The following is a 22,081-nucleotide window of genomic DNA, read 5'->3' as shown; positions in this document are numbered from 1 at the left end:
TCTGTCAGGCTAAACTGCGATAACGAATCTTTAGCTGACAAAGAGGATTAGATGAGCTCAAAGTCCATGAAAACCTGAGTTTTAGCTGGTGTCCACTTTAGAACTTGGAGATAAGAAATCTTTTTATACCATAAAGAGAAAGTAATATGGAACGTTCATTACCCCAAGGATAATAAGGTAGATTGTGAAAACAAACAGGATCTAGCAGGTTTTTGATAGATGTTCACTTCACAATGGAATGTGAAAAGGCAGATAAGAATATTTAGGACATACTCTCAAGATCTTTTAACTTTGCTATAAAAAACAATAATTACTACTTTTTTTAGACCCTAAACAATAAAATGTTGATATTTGGTTAGACTCTGAAGGCTTGAGCATTCAACAAATATTTATTGAGCAATTATTATGTTCTCGACATTGTGCTGAACATACATCTGGGCTGAACATACATATGTCTCTCTCATGAGTCCAGAAAGAGGAAATGAAAATCAACAATAATAAATACATTTTGTAATATTTTAAAATGTGCTATATAAGGAAAAAATAGAGCAGGCAAGGAGATTGGGATGCCAAGGGGAAAGAAGTGGCATTATTAAATGAGATGGTTCAAGGAGGCCTCACTGAGAAGGTGAGGGGAAGGGTATTCCAGGCAAAGGAAACAGAGCAAAAGTGAGGTAAGAGTGTCCCTGGCATGTTCAAGGAACAGCAAGGAGATCATTGCGCCTGTGCAGTGAGTGAGTGAGTTGGAGAAAAGAGGAAAATAAGGTCGGGGCAGATAGTATAGGTCACTGGAAAAGACTCTGATGCTGGGAGGGATTGGGGGTGGGAGGAGACAGGAACGACAGAGAATGAGATGGCTGGATGGCATCACCAACTCAATGGATGTGAGTTTGAGTGAACTCCGGGAGTTGGTGATGGACAGGGAGGCCTGGCGTGTTGTGATTCATGGGGTCGCAGAGAGTCGGACACGACTGACTGAACTGAACTGAACTGAATGGGCCACTGGGAAGACTTTTGCTTAAATTCTGGGAGGACTGGGGAGACATTAGAGAGCTTTAAGAGAGGAAGGCCATGATATGACTCACATTTTCCAGAACATTGGCTCCTGTGTTGACAATGGACTATAGGGGAGATGCCGGCCAGGGGAGCAGTCAGAAAATTAGGAGGGTCTTATAGGAATCTGGAAGAAACAACGGTGGTTTGGAGTAAGTTGTAGATAATGACAGTGGTAAGTAGATTCTGGCTTATATTTTGAAGGTAGAAGCAACAGACTTACTGACAGGTTGGATGTGGGGTTGAAAAAAATCCCACTGTTGGTCATATACCCAGAGAAAACCATAATTCAGAAAAAGACACATGCACCCCAATGTTCACTGCAGCACTATTTACAACAGCCAAGACATGAAAACACCTAAATGTCCATCAACAGAAGAATGAATAAAGAAGATGTGGTGCACATACATAATGGAATATTGTTGTTATTTAGTCTAAGTCGTGTCCAACTCCTTTGAAATTCCATGGACTCTATCCCACCAGGCTCCTGTGTCCATGGGATTTCACAGACAAGAATATTGGAGTCAGTTGCCATTTCCTTCTCCAGGGAATTTTCCCGACTCAAGGACTGAACCCGAGTTTCCTGAACTGGCAGGCAGATTCTTTACCACTGAACTACCAGGGAAGCCCACAATAGAATATTATTCAGTCATAAAAAGGAACGAATTGGGACATTTGTAGAAGCATGGATGGACCTAAAGATTTTCACACAGAGTGAAGTAAATCAGAAAGAGAAAAATAAATGTCATATATCACTGTGCATATGTGGCATTTAGAAAAGTGGCAAAGATGATGTTATCTGCAAAACAGAAATAGAGACACAAAGAGAGTCAACGTGTGGACACCAAGGTGGGCAGGGGAGGGTTGCTGAATTGGGAGATTGGGATTGGCTGTATACATTATTGACACTATGTGTAAAATGGATAACTAACTAGAACCTACTGTATAGCACAGGAAACTCTACCCAGGGCTCTGTGGTAGCCTAAATGGGAAGGAAATCCAAAAATGAGGGGATATATGTATACATATAGTGGATTCACTTTGCTAGTGTGGTAGAAACTTAACACAACGTTATAAAGCAAGTGTACTCCAATAAAAATTAATTAAAAATATAAATACCATCATTGCAAAAAAAAATAGAGAAAAGATAAAAACAATTATAAGGTTTTTGGCCTGATCCTCTGAAATCTGGGTGCCTGGAAGAGTAGAAACTGGGGAAAGACCAGCAGTTCAGGTTAGGACATAGAAGGTTGAAATGTCTATTAGACATCCAAATAGCAGCATCAAGTAGGAAATTTGTTGATGAGTCTGGAGTTCAGGAGGGAAAGTCAAGGCCAAAAGTATAGATTTGAAAGTTATCCATGCAAAGATGGTGTTTAAAATATCAAGATTAATATCAGATGCAATGAAGAGATTATTGATATTAACCCATGTTTTTTCCCTTCTGAGAAATCTGTGAGCAATGGGCCAGCATTATAAACATAAAGGCTACATGTCTTAATTACAAGATTACTTTCCCACCCCAATCCTCACCTCTCTATCCTTCCCATCTTCCAAGACTGAGTGATTCTACTTTATTTGCAGGAGAACCAAAGCAATGTATTTAATTAGTCATATGAGGCTAGAAGCCTGGATTGGATTCTGACCTTGTCCATAGCATGTGACTTTGGGTAACTTCTCTGAGGCTCAGTTTTCTTATCTATAAACTATAGATGTTAATAGCTATCCCATAGAGTTGCTGTGAGGATTCACTGAGCTGTTACAATTAAAGCACTTACTACTGTGCTTGGCACATATATACGCTCAATAAATGTTAGATTAAAACCCTAGGATAAGACATTCCGTGATCATGTGAGAGTGGGTATAATGTAGCTGGACTTTTGCTCTTGGTCTAGAATGGTGGCAGGTTCAAGTTCTTTTCTTGGAAGATGTATGTGTGGGAGGTGGTTATAGATGAGTACCCCCCACAATCATTTAGGGTGCTCCATGTCAGTTTAAGCTTTATTTGTAATAATTGACCTATTTCCTATATATCTATGAAATGAATAGAAAACATTTTTTCCTTTAAAAAAATAACTGTAAGATTGTCTGAGAAATACTGATTTTAATGAAACTTCAGTTATGCAAACCTACACTCTACTAGTTCAGTTTGGGGGGCCCACGTATACAGTGGGGTGTCAGCTCATCATTGAAGTATGACTGGCAGGCAGTAGAGGCGGTGGAGACAGATGCCATGGAGGCCATGCATCCCTGGCTGGCCCTGAAGTGGTCTGGTCTTCTTTATACCTTCCAAAGCCATGAAATCTTCCTGGTTGTCCACTTGAGTCCATCTTGCATACAGCAGCTGGGGGGAACTTTTTAAAAATCTGTACTTGATGACATCACTCTCTTACCTAAAACTCTTTTCTCCTTACCAAAACCATCACAAACCCATGGTCTGGCTCTTCCCCACAACTCCAGCCATAGAGGGTCTTTGTTGCCTCTGTTTCTCTCATGCTGTCCCCTTTCCCTTTGCTTGGTTGGCTCCTGTTCTTCCTCTGGATCTCACCTGAAGGGTCACCTCCTTAGGTCCTCCCAGACCAACTATCATAAATATGCATATTACCAACTTCTGGTGCCTGCTCCTTTCCTTCAAAGCATTTGTCACAAGCTAATTGAATATGTGTTCATGTATCATATTACCTGATTCCTCTCCAAGACTGCAATGTCCAATAAGGCCAGGATTATACCTGTTTTATTTACTATACTCTCACCCTATCCAATACCTGGACTATCCATCCAATACCTGGCACAAATAGGCACATACATATACAAATTGTTGAAACATGACTTATGCATCTATTTTCCATAATTTCTTCTATACTCAACCTAAGCTAGTATTTCATCTATTCTGTATCTGTTGATTAAACATCTGTTATGAATTAGGCACTGGTTTTGGTGCTGGGAAAGCAATAGTGTGATAAAAGCAGACAAAAATCCCTGCCCTCAGGCTGCTTTTTTGCTGGTATCATTTTACGTATGTATGTCCTGTGTCATACCTGCTTGGTTTACTGTTTTGCTCAGCATCCACTTGACCGATGGGAGGCAGGAGCTGGTGGACAGATGCTTATCCTTTTGTCTTGCATTCTTTGCAGTTCCTCAGAGGGCCACCACAGTGGGAATGAGCTCAGTTGATCATAGTGGTTACCAGCTAGACCAAGCACACTTGGATGGGCTTTCTCTCCTTCCCTCTTTTGTGTGGTCTTGATTCCTTTTCCCACCTCTATTCCATGGGATCACTCCCATCAAGCCCTTCTCTAACACTGCTTTTGAGGAGAAACTGATCCATCTTTGTTCTTTGGTCAGGTCATTTCCTACATTTCCATCCTGGGTCCCTTGCTATATTTTGGGTTCCTAAAGGCCAAGGATCAGATATTTTTTGTTTGTTTGTTTGTTTGTATTCATTTTCCTACAGTAACTAGTTCAGAGCCTGACAAATATCTATGAACATGTGTTGATTTTGATGTTGATTCGATTTGACAAAAGGGAAGAATAGTGACTTTCCATGACCCAAGAGAGGCCAGAGTCACTTCTGGTGCAGACATCTCTGCCTGATATTGAATGAGGCTGGGACCTGCCAGGGCAATGACTGTTTTCTCTTCCATGTATCCATCCTGCATGCTTCCCAGGGCACTCTTGACTTGTAGCAGCAGCAGGCTACCAGGATCTTCAAGTAGCTCAGGGCCCTTAGCTGGGGGTGGCGGGGTGGGAGGGGGGCTGACTCGCTCCAGGGGTTCCGTCTGCCACCTGCTTTCTCCAAGCTGTGAGTGTAAGAGGGAGACTGGCCCCTCCTCCTCAGGAGCGGAATCCACGTCTGTCATCTGGTGTTGGGAACCAAACGTCAGGACCCTGGTCCCACAAGGCTACAGGCAAGGACTCAAAATGGCTGAATGAATGACTTCAAAATTCTGTACCAACCCTTACTCTATCTCATGGATATGGAGAGTGACAGGCAGCTGGTAAAGGTGCAAAGAGCACTGGACATATTTCAGCAGACAAGAGTTGTAGTTACGGGTCTACCACTAATTTGATGCTCCTCTGGTCATGTACCACTTTTCTGCCCGCAGTTTCCTGAAAATGAGAAGGTTTGACTAGATGATCTCAAAGATCCCCCAGCTCTTGGATTCTTAAATTACAGAACTGGAAGGAACCTGATCTGTCAGTTATACTTCACATAGTCTTTTCGTCCTTAAAAGAAAAACCCTCGTTGTTGGTAACAGCTCCATGTCGGCTCTAAACCCACTAGGAGCTCCGCACGTTTGCTCTTTGAACTCCCAGGCAGCCATAACCTGGCAAATACATGATCATTTTTTTTTTTTTTTGGTAACTGAAGAAAATTCTTTTTTCGGCTGCGCTGGGTGGCTTGTGGGGATCTCAGTTCCCCAGCCAGTGACTGAACCCAGGTCATGGCAATGAAAGCCCAGAATTCTAACCACGAGGCCAACAGGGAACTCCTTGTAATTGAAATTTTTAATGAGATAATTGTAGCTTCACTTTCAGTCATAAGAAATAATACCCTTTGCCTAATTTCCCCAATGATAACATTTGGAAAACTTTAATATGGTATCACAACTATGATATTGACATTCATACAGTCCACCTGTCTTCCTCAATTTTCCTAGTTTTACTTGTAATTATGTGTGTGTGTTAGTTCCACATAAATTTTATCATCTATTCTAAAGCCATAAGTCCTAAAACCACCAGGATCCCTTGGGTTGTCTTTTTATGACCACTTCTTGCCTTCTTCTCATCTCACCTCATCCCCCACTTGATGACTTTTCAAAATCTTTTTATTTGAAAATAATTTCAAACTTACGGAAACATTCCAATACACCCTGAACCCAGATTCGCTGATGGTTAATTTTTTGCCCATTTACTTTAGCATTTTTTTCTATCAACAGTTTTTGGTGAATCATTTGGGGATAAATTGCATACATAGTGCCTCTTTACCGCTAGGCAGTACTTCAGAGATATTCCTCATCTTGGTTTGTCTGGGGTTTCATTATCATTAGATTCAGGTTCTGCTTTCTCCCTGGAAATACTGTCTAGGCGATGTGTTCTGAAGACATGTTATCCATCCGCTTTCATCGGTGATGTCAGTTTTGATCCTGGTAAAGGTGCTCTCTCCCTGCCCCTTTGTATACTGAATACTTTTCTCTTGCTACTAATAAGCCTAAACCACTTAAGACACACTAACCCAGGCAAATATTTGCCCCACAATAAACCACAACCCCCTAGAGCCAGCATCCATGGATGATTCCTGCTTGAACCAATCTTCACTATACACTATCTCTTCAAGTCCCCTTCCAGTAATGGAAACCAGGTTTTTCTCTGGTTTGGTTTCATTGGGTCTTCCATTCTAGTCTGAGTCTTCTCCATGTCCTCCCAGTGTCCTCCATGACCTTTGGGCAGGGACGAGGCCGCTGCTGTAGAGTCAGCAGCCTCAACTGGAAATGAGGTCATGCGTGTTGTTCCCCGTTAAACTGTCCACTGGTGATTTGCATAATAGAGTAGCCTGTGTGCACTTACTTCCTGGATCGTTTCCTGATCCTCCACACCCCTGTCTTTCTCCCTTACCCTTTGGTGGCATTTTGTTCATTCATATTCCCCGCACCTCCTGGCTCTGTCCCACCCCCATTTAAGCCTAAGGATTGCTTTCCTAGGGGACGACCTGGCCTGCACAAACCGAGCGCCTGGATTTCCCCTGCGTTCACGGCAGTCAGGGTGAGTTTCATCCTCCCCATAGACTGGCCGGACTGACATCGAGAAACGCTAGAAGTGCTCGGGGCAGAGGCGGTGGTACTGGGAGTGTAGGATACCTTTCCCGATCCAGGTATTTTCGTCCGGGACTTCTCCAGGCCAGACGCCGGTAAAGGCGCGGAGCCGGCCACCTGCCGGAGAGGTTAGAGAGGCACTGCACGGGGCAGCAGCGACGCGCTCCGCCCGGCGGGCGTCCTGGAGGTGGTGGCGCGGGTCTGCAGGCGGGGCCGGGGAAGGGGAGGGCTCGGCGCGCGTCGGGCGGTGACGGCAGCGCGGAGGGGAGGTGCGAAGCGCCCGCCCGCCGAGAGCCATGGCGAGAGGCCGCGCCGCGGCGCCCGCATCAGTGCCCCGGCCCACAGCAGCGCCCCCGCCCGCCGCCCCGGGGCCCACCAGGCCGCCGCCCCCGCGTGCCCCCCGCCTCTGACGGCCGCGCGCTACGAGTGAGGCGCCCCGGGAGAGGGGCCGCGCGCGGGAGGCCGGCGCAGGAGGGAGCGCGGGGGAGCCGGAGCGCCCCGACGAGCCCCGCGCCCCCGGACCTCGGACCCGGAGCCCGGGAGCGCCGAGTCGGTGGGAGGGCCGCCGAAAGAGGAGGAGGCGCCCCAGCCGAGCCCGCCGCGTGCGCCCCGGTGCCGCCCGGCCGGCTGCTGTGGAGGGAACCCGAGCCGCCGGGCGGCAGGGACTGGGCCGAGGACAACGAGGAGGAGGCAGCCGGGAGAGCCGATCGCTTGGGCAGCGCGGCGCCGGAGGCCCCCGGGATCGCTCCTGCTACGGGGCCGCGCTCGGTGCGCCTCTCGAGGGTAAGCCCGGGGACCGCTGACCGGTGACTTCAGCGCATCAGGCCCTCGGGGACGGGTGGGGAAGATGTTTCGGGAGTGTGGGTGCCCGCGGCGATAAAGGCGAGAGGCCGGGACCCTGCGGGGCGGCCCCCTTCGGCTTCGGCCGCACCTGCGAGAGGGCCATGGGGCTCAGAAAGCTGCCCATAGTGCATCGTGTGGGTCACGCCGCGTGGCCTGGATTCCCGGCTCCGGCGCTTCGAAGTGACAATGAGGCGACCTTCATAGAGCCCCGAGCTGAGCCAGGCCAGATTGCGAGCGGCACCCCGTTCCTAGTCACCCGCCAAGCGAATGTAAACTCCATCTTCTGAGAGTGTTTGGCGCGGGACAAATGGCTTTAAGGCCCCCTCCTTTCCATCCCGAGAGTTAACAAGTTCACTTTGTCACTTTTTGGACCCGAGTTTTCCCAGTTCTTTTCGAATCTCCAAGGTCAGCCTCCTGCAGTTAAAAGAAACTTAATGAAATGTGTTGCTTCCTCTTTTTGTAAAGTTGTGTTCAGGAAAACACAAATCTAAAGCCCGCTTCCCTGCTTCCCTGGTTGTCCCTGGGTGCCCCCTACCCTTTAAGTCTATGTGTTTTAGACCCCTTCGCTGCGCCTGTTCAGAAACTGAAATCAGCCGTCCACTTTGGGCCCTTTCTAAGTATGTCTAGGCTTCTGATTAAAAAATATTTTCCCTCCATATGCCTCACTAGAACTTTGCTTCAAGCAAATGGGTGAATGTTGTCAGTGTCTGCGGTTGGGTAGGCAGGATGGGTACCCTTTCCAGTGGAGCATGTTTTGGTTATGGGGTAGGGTGGAGATATACACCCCAGGCAAACAAGCTAGGAACAGTGTCCTTTCCGGTTTCCAACTGCAAGAGAAGCAGAGAGGGAGGGCGCCAGACTGAGCGGTGGGGGCCCTGGGCGGTCTGCACCAGGGAGGGTGTCCCAAGGTCCGGTGGACGATGACAGGTCTGCTGGCAGGTTCAGAGTTGGACCTGGAGTGACAGATGGCTCCTGCCTGTGGGTTTGGAAAGATCACGTGTGTGTGCCCTTCGATCTCTGGCCCCATCTTTATCACAGAAGTGCCCAGACAGTTGTGCACCGAGCCACCTGGAATGCTGACCCAGGCTTGGGGACGATGCTGAGCTGGGTAGAAAGTGCATGTCCGTGGGCAGCAGGTTAGACCAGAGTTGGGTTTCAGCTTGGTCCAGCACCAACCGTTTCCTGTTTGATGCCCCAGGGACCTGTGGGATTTGGTTTCCCACCCCCAGCTCTCCGTGGAGGGTGTCTCCACTCTGGCTGTGTTGCTCATAATCCTTATCTCTGGTGTGTTAGAGAAGGACTTAAAGGGGGGAACCTGGATTCAGATTATAGCTCCTCTCTTTGCTGGCTATGTGACCTTGGGTGCTTATTTAACCTTTTGACCAGGCTCTCCCCTCTTTGGAATTGCGTGCCCCCCACCCCCACCCCCTGCAAAACAAGCAAACAAAACCCAAACAAACTTCCCTGGACTGTTGTAAAGATTAAAGAGTGCTGTGAATGGAAGTGTCTGCAAAAGTTTGAATGACCTGGGAGGGTTTTCAGGTCTTCTTTCAACATGACTAGATTTGTGACTTGGTAAGGTTTTTGAGCCCTAATGGGTACGAGATAGCAAACATAATAGAAGTTATTTTCCTTCTTATAGGTTTATTGGGAGGGTTGAATCAGATTTTGTAAAAGGACTTTGAAACAGCATTGCTCACATTGAGAGGAGTTTCTAAACTTTGTTTCCAGACTGGCAGCATTTTACTGTTTGCCATGTGATGTGGACTTTCTTCTGAGCTCCTACCCCTGACCTTGCACATAGTAGGTCTCTGTAATTGTTCGATGAGGCTGGAATTAACCCTCTGGGTTCCCCTCATGACTGTCTGCTCCCAAGATGGAGAGCCGACCTTGGGCTTTCTCTGCCCAGCAGCTGTTGGTGTTTTCATAGACTTGATTCTTCTATTACACCGTATAGCCTAGAAAACAGCTGAGAGAGGCAGGCAGGCAGGTGGCCGCTTTTCCGAAAGAGGCACTTCTTTTCTCCTGTAGGGCTCCAGTGGGAAAGGCATTGGAGGGTGAAGAGTTCATTTAAACTTACTGAGGGTTGCTGATATTAAATCAAGTCTTTCACCTGTCTTTCAGTTTAGTAAACTTGAAGATAATCTTAACAACAGCCAGCCTTTTCAAATATATGATCACATGACCTTTGGTTTTGACAGTGAACCCTAATCTATTTAATTCACCTGTATTTGGTATGTATTTGGATTTCTGTGAGAGGACAAAGGGTTGGTCCTTTTAGGAGATTAAGATATTCAGTTCAGCTCAGTCACTCAGTCGTGTCCCGACTCTTTGCGACCCCATGAATCACAGCACGCCAGGCCTCCCTGTCCATCACCAACTCCTGGAGTTCACCCAACCTCATGTCCAACGAGTCAGTGATGCCATCCAGCCGTCTCATTCTCTGTCGTCCCCTTCTCCTCCTGCCCGCAATCCCTCACAGCATCAGAGTCTTTCAGTTCAGTTCAGTTCAGTCGCTCAGTCGTGTCCGACTCTTTGCGACCCCATGAATCACAGCACGCCAGGCCTCCCTGTCCATCACCAACTCCCGGAGTTCACTCAAACTCATGTCCACAGAGTCGGTGATGCCATCCAGCCATCTCATTCTCCGTCGTCCCCTTCTCCTCCCGCCCCAAATGTTTCCTAGCATCAGAGTCTTTTCCAGTGAGTCAACTCGTGGCATGAGGTGGCCAAAGTATTGCAGTTTCAGCTTTAGCATCAGTCCTTCCAATGAACACCCAGGACTGATCTCCTTTAGAATGGACTGGTTGGATCTCCTTGCAGTCCAAGGGACTCTCAAGAGTCTTCTCCAACACCACAGTTCAAAAGCATCAATTCTTCGGCGATCAGCTTTCTTCACAGTCCAACTCTCACATCCATACATGACCACGGGATAAACCATAGCCTTGACTAGACGGACCTTTGTTGGCAAAGTAATGTCTCTGCTTTTTAATATACTATCAAGGTTGGTCATAACTTTCCTTCCAAGGAGTAAGCGTCTTTTAATTTCATGGCTGCAATCAGCATCCACAGTGATTTTGGAGCCCCAAAAAATAAAGTCTGACACTGTTTCCACTGTTTTTCCATCTATTTCCCATGAAGTGATGGGACCAGATGCCATGATCTTTGTTTTCTGAATGTTGAGCTTCAAGCCAACCTTTTCACTCCCTTCTTTCACCCTCATCAAGAGGCTTTTGAGTTAGGGGACAACTATTTCCACCAACCCCAGGGCTCCTGTGGGTTCTTAGATTTTTAACCTGGGTGAGTGTCTGTTGTATACAGAAACACTGTTGAATGGGTCTTCTGGTTCCTCCCCCGCTCTTTTCCCTTCTTTTTGAATAAATGTTCCCTAGTTTGACTTGTCTTTTTATTAGGTGTATCCAAATGGAGGCCACCTGCACTGTTGAAAAGTTCAAAGTTTTAGGGAAGAGACAGAAAATAATCGCATATGTGTCAATCTGGGTGCCTCTGAACTACATACAATACCAAATGATGTGCAGCTGGTTAAAGAAAGGATTTGACATGTGTTTTATGAAGGACCGCGTGGCTTCATTATTCATGGAGAAGCATGTTTAATTATGTATTTGTTAATAGTGTACCTGAAATAGAAGAGGGTGGAACACGGCGGAAGGCGAGCTCTTAAAATCCCTGTTTGGGCTTCTGGTCCAGTGCTCTAGGAAGGACTGCTCCCAGCCTCGCCTGGGTGATGGTGAGAAGCACTGTAAATCTCTTTGAAGACTAACAGGGGCAGTGACCTCTCATGCAGCCACTCGCAGCCTTGGGAATGTCTTATGGCTTCCGGGTCTCAATAGGAAAAAGATTCTACTGATGCTTCTGAAGCTGGACTTTGCCAGGTGCCTCCAGTGGTAGAGAATCTGACTGCTGACAGAGGAGACACGGGTTCGATCTCTGGGTCAGGAAGGTCCCCCGAGAAAGAAATGGCAACCCTCATCCAGTATTCTTGCCTGGAGAATCCCATGGACAGAGGAGCCTGCCGGGCTACAGTCCAGAGAGTCCCAAAGAGTCTGAAACTTACCCTCATAGCCCTCAGGGCTGAAGGAACCCTGGAAGAGGAATTGGGGGGCTCAGCCTGAGGCTTCCAGCACTTCCCAGTGAATTTTCAGTGTTACTTCCATTATTCCTTTGATGAAGAATAGAATGCAGAATTCATCTTATTTGTTTTAGTATAAAAAGACTTTAAATTGCTTCCTGGAGTCAAAAAGCGCTCAAAAAGATGCACCTTATTTTCCTTGGGACTTTGGGGACTCCCTGCAGGGTAAGCATTTGTACCCCGGTTTGATGGTTTTTTTCCCGTTGGCTCCGCTGAGTGGCTTGTGGGACCTTATTTCCCCAACCAGAGATCAAATCTGTGCCCCTTTCAGTGGAAATAAGTAATCCTAACTACTGGACCACAAGAGAAGTCCCCAGTGTGACAGTCTTGGAGCTGAATGATTTCTAGGCTCTTTTCAAGTTGCAGGTTTTATGCTATGCCAGGACATTTAAAAGCAGAAGGTAAGCTTCCTGGAGGAAATGGATTTTTGTACTGATACCTGAAAAGGGTGCTCCATTTTTGGGGGGAAATAGGTATATGAGTAAATTAAAGAACCACTAGAATATGAATTACCTACATTTGAATGTCAAGGAAGACCCTGCTCTGGGTGTTCAGGGGACTTTGAAAAAAAGTTTTAAAAATAATTAGTTGAAAATCACTTCAAACATGTGGAGTAAGTGGTTTGTCTTTCTGATGAGTGTTGCAGGTGGTCTCCTGCATTGCAGGCTGCTTCTTTATACCGACTGAGCCACCAGGGAAGTCCCATCCTTAGCACACCATTCAGAGCTCTCGCCTCTTCATTGTGCTCCTCCTAATGCCTGGGCTTAGTTAGTAGATAGAGTGACTATGTTGACTGAAAAAAATGCCGCTGTCTCCTGACTTGTGTTTACACAGATTAGCTATTGGCAAATTCTACATTTGATTACATAGGTGCAGGTGTATTTGCAGCTCTTAAAATAGATACTAATTAGGGTATGAGATTTTATTTTTCTCTCTCCAGCTTTGCAGAGAAGAAACATCCATGCATGTGGAGAACTGGAGAACTTAGATAAGATCTCCATCAGTTCCTCTGATGTTCTGGTAAAATCAAAGTCCTTCCAGGCAGTTCTTTATTATCAGCAGCGTATGCTCTGGGTGGGCCTGGATTTTTTTTTTTTTTTTTGATAGTAGTGTTCTACAGGCTGTCAGTTTCACAAGAAGTAGAGGAGGCATGATCTAGTGGAGTGTAAGCTCACCTCCTTTTATTATGAAAGTGAAAGTCACCCAGCCATGTCCAGCTTTTTGCAACCCCATGGACTATACAGTCCATGGAATTCTCCAGGCCAGAATACTGGAGTGGGTAGCCTTTCCCTTCTCCAGGGAATCTTCCCAACAGGTCTCCTGCATTGCAGGCAGGTTCTTTATCAGCTGAGCCACAAGGGAAACCCTTTTATTATGGTCCTTAACAAATAGTTTCCAGTTTGAGATGTGGCCAAAGCTAAAATGTCTCTCTAGGGTGCTGGAAATGGTTTGGCTTCACTTGTAGTATTGAATCATGCATTTTAACTAGGAGAAGCAGGTAAGCAGTGAGTACAGAAACTGTCTTCAAGTTACTGTTTGAGGACCACGGGCACACTTTTCTTGGGGAGGACAAATTTCTTTGACCTCCGGGAGCATTGATTGTCTTCAGCGTAATGAGAAAAGCTGGGAGTGAGTCACTGCAGATGCCTTGGCTGATTATGCCAAAGTGGCTTAAGGGTCCAGATTCATGGTGGAACAAAGTGGTTGTGACTTGGATGGAGAATGGCAGTGGGAGGAGGGGGATTCTCATGAGAGGGAGATCGTGACTTTTGTTGTTTCTGCCTGATCTTGGTCACTGCTGTCATGGCCCCAGCTGATTGCAGGAGTGTTTAGTTCAGTTCAGTCACTCAGTCCTGTCTGACTCTTTGGGACCCCATGGACTGCAGCATGCCAGGCTTTCCTGTCCTTCACCAACTCCCAGAGCTTGCTCAAACTGATGTCCATCGAGTTGGTGACGCCATCCAACCATCTCGTCCTCTGTCATCCCATTCTGCCTTCAGTCTTTCCTAGCATCAGGGTCTTCGCTAATGAGTCAGTTCTTTGCATCAGTTGGACAGAGTATTGGAGCTTTAGCTTCAGCATCAGTTCTTCCAGTGAATATTCAGGACTGATTTCCTTTAGGGTTGACTAGTTTGATCTCCTTGCAGTCCAAAGGACTCTCTAGAGTCTTCAACACCACAGTTCAAAAGCATCAATTCTTCGGTGCTCAGCTTTCTTTATGATCCAACTCTCACATCCATACATGACTACTGGAAAGACCATCACTTTGACTAGATGGACCTTTGTTGGCAAAGAATGTCTCTGCTTTTTAATATGCTGTCTAGGTTGGTCATAGCTTTTCTTCCAAGGAGCAAGCGTCTTTTAATTTCATGGCTGCAGTCACCATCTGCAGTGATTTTGGAGGCCAAGAAAATAAAGTCTGACACTGTTTCCATTGTTTCCCCATCTATTTGCAATAAAGTGATTGGACCGCATGCCATGATCTTAGTTTTTTTAATGTTGAGTTTTAAGCTTTATCTCTCTCCTCTTTCACTTTCATCAAGAGGCATTTTAGTTCCTCTTCGCTTTCTGCCATAAGGGTGGTGTCATCTGCATATCTGAGGTTATTGATATTTCTCCTGGCAGTCTTGATTCCAGCTTGTGTTTCATCCATCCTGGCATTTCATATGAACTACTCATAATGTACTTGCAGGAGTGTAAAGCCTTATTATTCAACGTGTGGTGGGCCCGCCTGTAGCATCTGCATTACCTGGGAGCTTGTGAAACCCTCAAAGTGGGAGACCCTGCCCAGACCTGCTAAATCCAAATCTGCTTCGTAAACATGTCCCGAGGTGGTGTTACTTGTCAGACATTCCTTCATGGTTACACAGAGTGTTCTTTTTAAAAGCACACGGCCAGATTTCAAGTATGTTGGGAAGAGTAAGTGGCCAGCACACCCTTGCTCCCTATGTTGCTGGGGAGCATTGGTGCTCAAAGCGGGAAGACTGCTGAACCCATTCCCTTCTCAGTGCCCTCCTCTTCCCTTCCTTAATTTGTTTGCAAGGAGCCCTAAAATTGGAGGACGCAAGAGGGAAGGGACAAACTATCATTATAATCAGAAGAGAGGAAAAGCAGCCCAAAACTTAGCCACTGATTTACCCTCCCTGCCCTCACATTGAGAGGTGTTTTGAGCTCTTAAAAATATGCCAAAATGGTCAGTTGGGTCTTCTCCCCAAATTCTAGCCAAGTAGTTGAAAGGTCCACGTATCCATCCATCACTCCACCCACCTACCCCGTGAAGAGTAACTCTTCAGTGTTGGGTCACGTGCATTGTGAACATGGGAGACTTCAAAAATGACAGAGTGGGAGCCAGATGGAAGGTAAATGGATCTGACCCCAGTAAGTATAGCTTTCTCCACCCTCCCTTCTTCCCTGCTGCTTCCCCAGCAGGTACAGGGCTATAGGGCTGACATGCTCCTTTCATAACCTCCTACGGGGGTGGGAGCAAGTTACCTATCTTTGCTAAATTCTGTTTTTTCCCCAGAGGTGCCCATGTCCCCCAGTCTGAGAGATGAAGGGAAATCCCTAATACAATGACCATTTTTAGTTCTTTAAAAAAATTTTGGTAAAGTAAATGTTGCCCCAAAATTACCCTTTTAGCCATTTGAAAATGCACAGTTCAGTAGCATTAAGTACATTCATATTGTTGTGCAAATATCATGACCATCTATCTCCAGAACTTTCATATTTTACCCCAGAGAAGCTATGTACTGAGTAAACACTAACTCCCCACCCTCCCACTCCCCTCAGCCCATGGCAAACACCATTCTACTTTCTGTCTCTTATCACTTTGAATATCTAAGAATCTCATATGAATGGAATCGTGCAGTATTTGTCTTTTTGTATCTGACTTGTTTCACTTGGCCTGATATATTCAAGGTTTGACATGTTGTATCACATACCAGAATTTCATTCCATTTTGAAACTGAATATTATTCCATTGCTATGTATGTAAATATTTTGTTTATCCATTCATCTCTTGCTTGCATCTTTTGACTGTTGTGAATAATGCCACTATGAATGTGGGTGTATAAGCAACTGTTTGAGCCCCTGCTTTCATTTCTTTTGAGTATGTATCCAGAGGTGGAATTGCCAGATCCTATGGTCGTTCTGTGTTTAATTTCTGAGGAATCACCGTACCATTATTCTCAGTGAGTGCAGCATCTTGTATTCCCACCAGCAATGCATGAGGGTTCCAATTTTTCAACAGCCTCACCAACACTTGTGATTTTCTGTTTTTTTACTGTGTTTTTTACTGTTTTTTATGCTGTGTGTATTTAATTAAATCAATTATTATTATTTTTGGCCACATAGCATGTGGGATCTTAGTTCCCCAACCAGGAATTGAACCTGAGACCCCTGCATTAGAAGCGCAGAGTCTTAACCACTGAACCACCAGGGAAGTCCGATTTTCTGGGTTTTTTTGATAATTGCCATCTTACTGGGCATGACATGGTGATTTCAAGTCACTCTTCTCCCTGCATTCTGTTATCCTCCCAGCACTAACCAGGGTCTTTGCCTTGCTTTGATCAGGGAATTCCTGAAAAGTGGTTGATAATAGGAGCTCTCGCTTCAACCCTTGCTGCTAGTTGCTGTTTAACTCGAGGGCCATCACATTTAATTTATTCAGTGAGTGTAGTGGGATTCAGGTTAATAAGGTTTCTAGAAGCTGTTAGTGCTTTAGTGTCTGCGTCTTTATGATCTTTGTTTCTATTCTTCCCTCACGTTTTTTGACTGTTAATTGGAGTGTGTGAGCTGGGGACCAAAGAGGATGAAAATAGAAGGGTAACTCAGTAAAAGAATCCAGTACATTTTGTGATTCTGAATACAGGGTTCCAACAGTTAGTTTGGTTTGACTTTGAGTGGTGGTGGGGGGTGGGGGTGGGGTTGGTGGTCTGACATCAACAGAGATCTGGCAGCACAATTTGAATGTTAAGGGCATTTTTTTCCCTAGTTAAAACAAGAGTCCAAAGATGTAGGCCTTGCTTACATGGGAGAATTTCAAGCCTGGGAAGAAAATTGGAGGTTTACTTAAAGGGACAGGCAGATTCTTGTCAAGTTACAATGTTGGACCAAAGTTGGAGTTGGTAAACTTTATGCTGGGGGATTAAAAACATCAACAAACAAACAGAAATCCAAACCTATGATTCTGGAATAGCAACATAATGATTTAGAGGAAAGATGGGGAGCAGGAAAATGAGCAATTTGTTACATGTATGACTCACTAGTGCTTTGTTTGAATGGTACATCTGGGTGCAGGCTTTCATTGTGGAGAAGAGTCCTATCCAGATGAGTATTTCATCCCAACCTTTGCATCTAGAATGTTTTAAATAAAATGCTGAGTGCTATGGGGATTATATAGTTCTGCTTTATGCACCTAAGTAGGATGTAGCCTTGTTTTTTTCACTTGTTAAAAAATAAAAACATCCAGATGTAACAATCTGTCTGGATAAACTAGCATACTATTTTGTCTATTTTTATGAATATTAGATAGGCATCCAGCACCCTTTTTTTCTTTTCTTTTCTTTTTTTGTCATGCCATGTAGCATGCAAGATCTCAGTTCCCCCACCAGGGATCAGACCTGTGCCCACTGCATTGGAAACAGGGAGTCCTAACCATTGGACCACCAAGGAACTCCCTAGTATACTGTTGATGTGTCTGAAGCCATGTCCCCTCCCCGCATCCTTTAAGATTGGTGCTTTGTCGGGGACAGATGTGTTAAAGCCAGCAAAGAACTCTTGTTTGTGACAGCTAGTTCCTGAATCATTACCTTACATGATAATCTCACAGTTACTAAGAAGATCACATAGATTAATATGTATACTTGACTCAGTAAGCATTTTGTGTTAGCCATTATTATTGCTGTTATCGAACTCCTTATGATCCATTCATCCACAGATACTTTGGGAACACATATCTGTACCATGCCCTAGGTTTATATGCTGGCCTTCGTTTTTGTGGTCCTAAAAGGAATGGCCCCCGTGACCTAAGGCAGTGATGAGCCTATGGCTTTTGTTCAAATGACAGCTATCTTCCCTCCTTTGGCTTTGAGGAGGAAGGGTTAACTTTGCAAGGATCCCAGAGAAATCCCTCTGGATGCGATATTTGCAAACAAATATCAAGACATTTCAAAGGTCTCTTAAAGGGAGAAGTGTAGTTTGGTGTTAAAATTCTGAGAAAATACCTTTCTACTTGAGAAAATAAGCATAATATTCTTTCTACTACCATAGTAGATGAGGAATGACAAGCAAATCATTGGCAAAATAGACTAAAATGTGGATTAATGCAGTGGATGTAGTTATACTGTACTTGCAAGGTAGGGAAATAGTTTGTATTATTAGATGAAGGAACTGCTTTTATGAAGTACAAGAGGAATGTCATATCAACTGTTAAATTTTAACATGAAAGACTTTCAGGTGGGCTAAATCTCTTGATACTAAAAGAGAAATGATACTCATGTGGAAGGGAATAAAGTAAATATTCCTGGGAGTTTGGTCATCTTATCAGTCAGACCTTTATCATTTATGAGATACTGAATTCTCTATTTGGCAAAAGATAGAGAATGATCAGGATAATCAAGTCTCAGAAATTCACTCAGAAACTCAGAAATTGCAGCAACGTTTGTTCACAAGGACAGCAAAGGAATGCAGTTTGTAGATCCTCCTAAGGGAAGGCTGTGGCAGAGCAGGGGTGAGTTAGGGGAGGCGACTGGCCTTCCCTTGGTGAACGTGCCCAGGGCAGCCTGTGGTCCAAGGCCCCATCCACCTCTGTGTTGACTGAGACCTTCAGTGAAACTCTGGCTTTATGCAAGGAGAGAGAGAGGTGACTTCACCTGGGGTTGTAAATGATATTGTGGGTGGAAAGAAGTGGATTCCTTTGAGTGATGTTGGGAGGATGAGCCCCGTTCTCACTTTGAGGAGATGGTGGTAGGATTGGAGGGGACAGAGTCAAGGATGGGGCTGAGATTTCCAAACTGTATTACCATCTCTCAATTATGTGGGGGTGAAGACCTGAAGGATGCTATTGTGAAGGTGCTTTGTGTGATGTGCTTGTGAGATTGGTGGTTTAGTAACCAAGTCATGTCTGACTCTTGTGACCCCACGGACTGTAGCCCACCAGGCTCCTCTGTCCATGGGATTCTCCAGGCAGGAATACTGAAGTGGGTTGCCATTTCCTTCTCCAGGGACTTCCCAATCCGGGGAATGAACCCAGGTCTCCTGCATTGCAGGCACCTTTACCCACTGAGCTACGAGGGAAGCTTTTGGGATGGGGGACATTGGGGATGATGCTTGGAAGAGAGATCTGAGTATGAGCAAAGGGTCTGGTGGCCATCCCTGTGTGGACAGTGATGATACCAAGTGTAGAAGCACTCACACAGGTTGACCAGGAGACCGGAAGTGCTAGGGGAAAGTGTTCTTATGGCGATAGATGGGGTTCGTGGGTCCTTCTTCTGTGAGAGGCCAAGTAGGCTAAGGGCTAAAATGTTCTTTGTGTTTGTTTATGCATAGTAATGGAGAAGGCAATGGCAAGCCACTCCAGTACTCTTGCCTAGAAAATCCCATGGATGGAGGAGCCTGGTAGGCTGCAGTCCGTGGGGTCGCTAAGGGTCGGACACGACTGAGCGACTTCACTTTCACTTTTCACTTTCACACATTGGAGAAGGAAATGGCAACCCACTCCAGTGTTCTTGCCTGGAGAATCCCAGGGACGGGGGACCCTGGTGGGCTTCTGTCTATGGGGTCACACAGAGTCGGACATGACTGAAGTGACGCAGCAGCAGCAGCATGCGTAATAAGTGTGCGTTTATTTGTAGAGTTGTATCACTCTATGGTTCAGAAGAGATGCTGGCTTAGCCTTGTACTCTTACAATAACACATCTTCTGGTGTTCGTGAACATTTGCAGGTTTCCTTGCCAGACATCGTGTGGGTTCGTGTCACATATTGTTTGTGTCTGTATTTTTATGAATTCCTGAAACAATGAGCTCTGAGTTAAGAGACTTTTCTGCACTTTGTGATCTTCGAATACCTTATTTGAGGTTTTACAGTTTGTGATATTGGAGCTATAGGATTGTGATAAAATTGGAAGGAATTAGAAATTGCTTGTTTTAGCAGAGATGCTTCTGCAGCCCCATCAGAATGGACAAAATAAGAAATTTGACAATATCAACCACTGGTGAAAATGTGGAAGAGCTGGAAGTCTCATGCACCACATTTGCAGAAGAAAAAACACTGGGAACACTGGCAGTATTTACTGAAGCTGAGCATATGCATGGCAACCCAGTGATTCACATCTCCATATGTGCGCAACAGAAACCACCATTCTTGACTTAGTTCATAGCAGCTTTGCTAACAGCAGCACCAAAGTAGAAAAACTCCCAAACGTCCATTGACAGTATACACAGATTGGTATGTCCATTCTACGGCATGCTACTCAGCAATACGAAGGAATGAAATACTAATCCATGCAACAAGTGGATGAAACTTACAGGCAAATGTTGAGCCAAAGAGAGACTTTCTGGCGGTCCAGTGGTTAAGACTATACACTTCTGCTGCAGGGGTACCGATTCTTTCCCTGATTGGGGACCTGAGATCACGCATGCCACTTGGTGAGGGCAAAAAACACAAAACCAACACAATTGAGTCAAAGAGACCAGACACAAAAGTGTACACTGTAGGATTCCATTTTCAAAAGTAGGCAAAACTATCCTGTAACAGGGATCTGAATAGTGGTGGTTACTTTTGAGGAGGTATAAAATATATATGAGTGAAAATTAATGGAGTCAAATGTATAAGATAATTAAAGGCTCTAGGTGATTTGGCAACTGTTTAGGTTTTAAAACAACATGATGTAAAATATTTGCTCCATAGAATTTAACTGTGCTCAAACTTGTGGGTTTTATACCATTCCCCCCCACCCCCCGACCCCCGCCTTGAAGAACATATACACACATACCCTAGTAGATGGACCATCAGGCAGCTATTGTCCAGTCTGTGAGGTAGTTGGGAAACCTAAGTGTTTATTCTTCTTCATTGGTACACCCAGGGTATATTGTTACTATTGTGGGCTTGGACCTGGGCTAAGGTGAAGTCACTGAGGCGCTTGCCTCAGGTAGCACATTTAAGGATGAGGTAAGTAAGTGAAGTCGCTCAGTCGTGTCCGACTCTTTGCGACCCCGTGGACTGTAGCCTACCAGGCTTCTCCGTCCATGGGATTCTCCAGGCAAGAATACTGGAGTGGGTTACCATTTTCCTTCTCCAGGGGATCTTCCCAACCCAGGGATCGAACCCGGGTCTCCTGCATTGGAGGCAGACACTTTAACCACTAAGCCAAAGGATGAGGTAGTTGCCAGAAATCTAAGTAGTCAAGATCAAGAGTGCAGTATTAGTGCAGTATATTAGTGCAGTATTTCTGGGGGAAAAAAAAGTAAACTAATGCAAAGAAATCTTTAAAAAAAACAAAACTTTAAATAAAGACAGAATTGGTATTACTGAGTTTAATTTTGTCTGATGCCCTAATATGGTTTGGCCAGGTGTACCACTGCGGGCCTGAAGATGAGCTGGTGGCGTCTCTAAGACTTGAGAACCATAGACTTGACCTTGGCTGTATGACATAAGAAGTATGAAAGTGAAAGAACAAGGTTGATAAAGACTAAATTGATTCTGTTAATGCTTTTAGTGCTTTGTGAATGGAAACATCTCTTATTTTTGGAAAGGATTCTCAGTATATTAAACATTTCAACTAAAGGGAATAATGTATAAAAGTACTTATGATAGTCCTTAAAATACCACAATTATTAAATTGTTGTGAATTTTGCCACATTTGCTTACAGCAGAAGTGGCATTGGTGTTTTAAATCGAAACAGGAAGCTGTCAAAGCTTAGATAACTTATTCATGGCATTAACAAGGTATAATTTGGTGTGTAACAGTGTTGAACAGTAGGAAAAGTTAATGATTACCCACCTTTCAGCTAATCATGTGATTGCTGTTGATATAATTACCTGGTGGGCAGGGATACAATCATGTAATTGGCTAGCCTGGTGCTGCATGCTTACAAACGTTCGTGCTATTGTGTGTCACCAAGCGCGGTTTCTGAAATGTGGCCCTCTTTGTCTTTTTCTGCTGAAGAAGCCCCATGTATCATGTTCATTTGGCTCTTTGTTACGGTCAGGATGTGTTGCTTG

General features: G+C 45.1%; 1 protein-coding gene and 1 non-coding gene across 2 annotated transcripts in view; one reads left to right on the top strand and one right to left on the bottom strand.

The window, feature by feature from the left end:
• Nucleotides 1-6,144: 6,144 nt before the first annotated feature.
• The window catches only part of LOC129547549 (uncharacterized), a 58,238-nt gene continuing 42,301 nt past the window's right edge, over nucleotides 6,145-22,081 (top strand). The window contains exons 1-3 of the mRNA XM_055413292.2: nucleotides 6,145-6,182; nucleotides 6,736-6,816; nucleotides 6,968-7,649. Of these exons, the coding sequence (XP_055269267.2) occupies nucleotides 6,145-6,182; nucleotides 6,736-6,816; nucleotides 6,968-7,649 (801 nt within the window). The remainder of the gene's footprint in view (nucleotides 6,183-6,735; nucleotides 6,817-6,967; nucleotides 7,650-22,081) is intronic.
• TRNAR-UCU (transfer RNA arginine (anticodon UCU)) lies at nucleotides 16,228-16,300 on the bottom strand. The gene has a single exon. It is a non-coding gene; the product is annotated as a tRNA-Arg (tRNA).

This window comes from Moschus berezovskii, chromosome 24 (assembly GCF_049115385.1).
Source record: "Moschus berezovskii isolate FMDL1 chromosome 24, NW_MosBer_1.0, whole genome shotgun sequence".
Taxonomy (NCBI): Eukaryota; Metazoa; Chordata; class Mammalia; order Artiodactyla; family Moschidae; genus Moschus; species Moschus berezovskii.
This window is presented reverse-complemented; position numbering and strand designations above follow the sequence as displayed.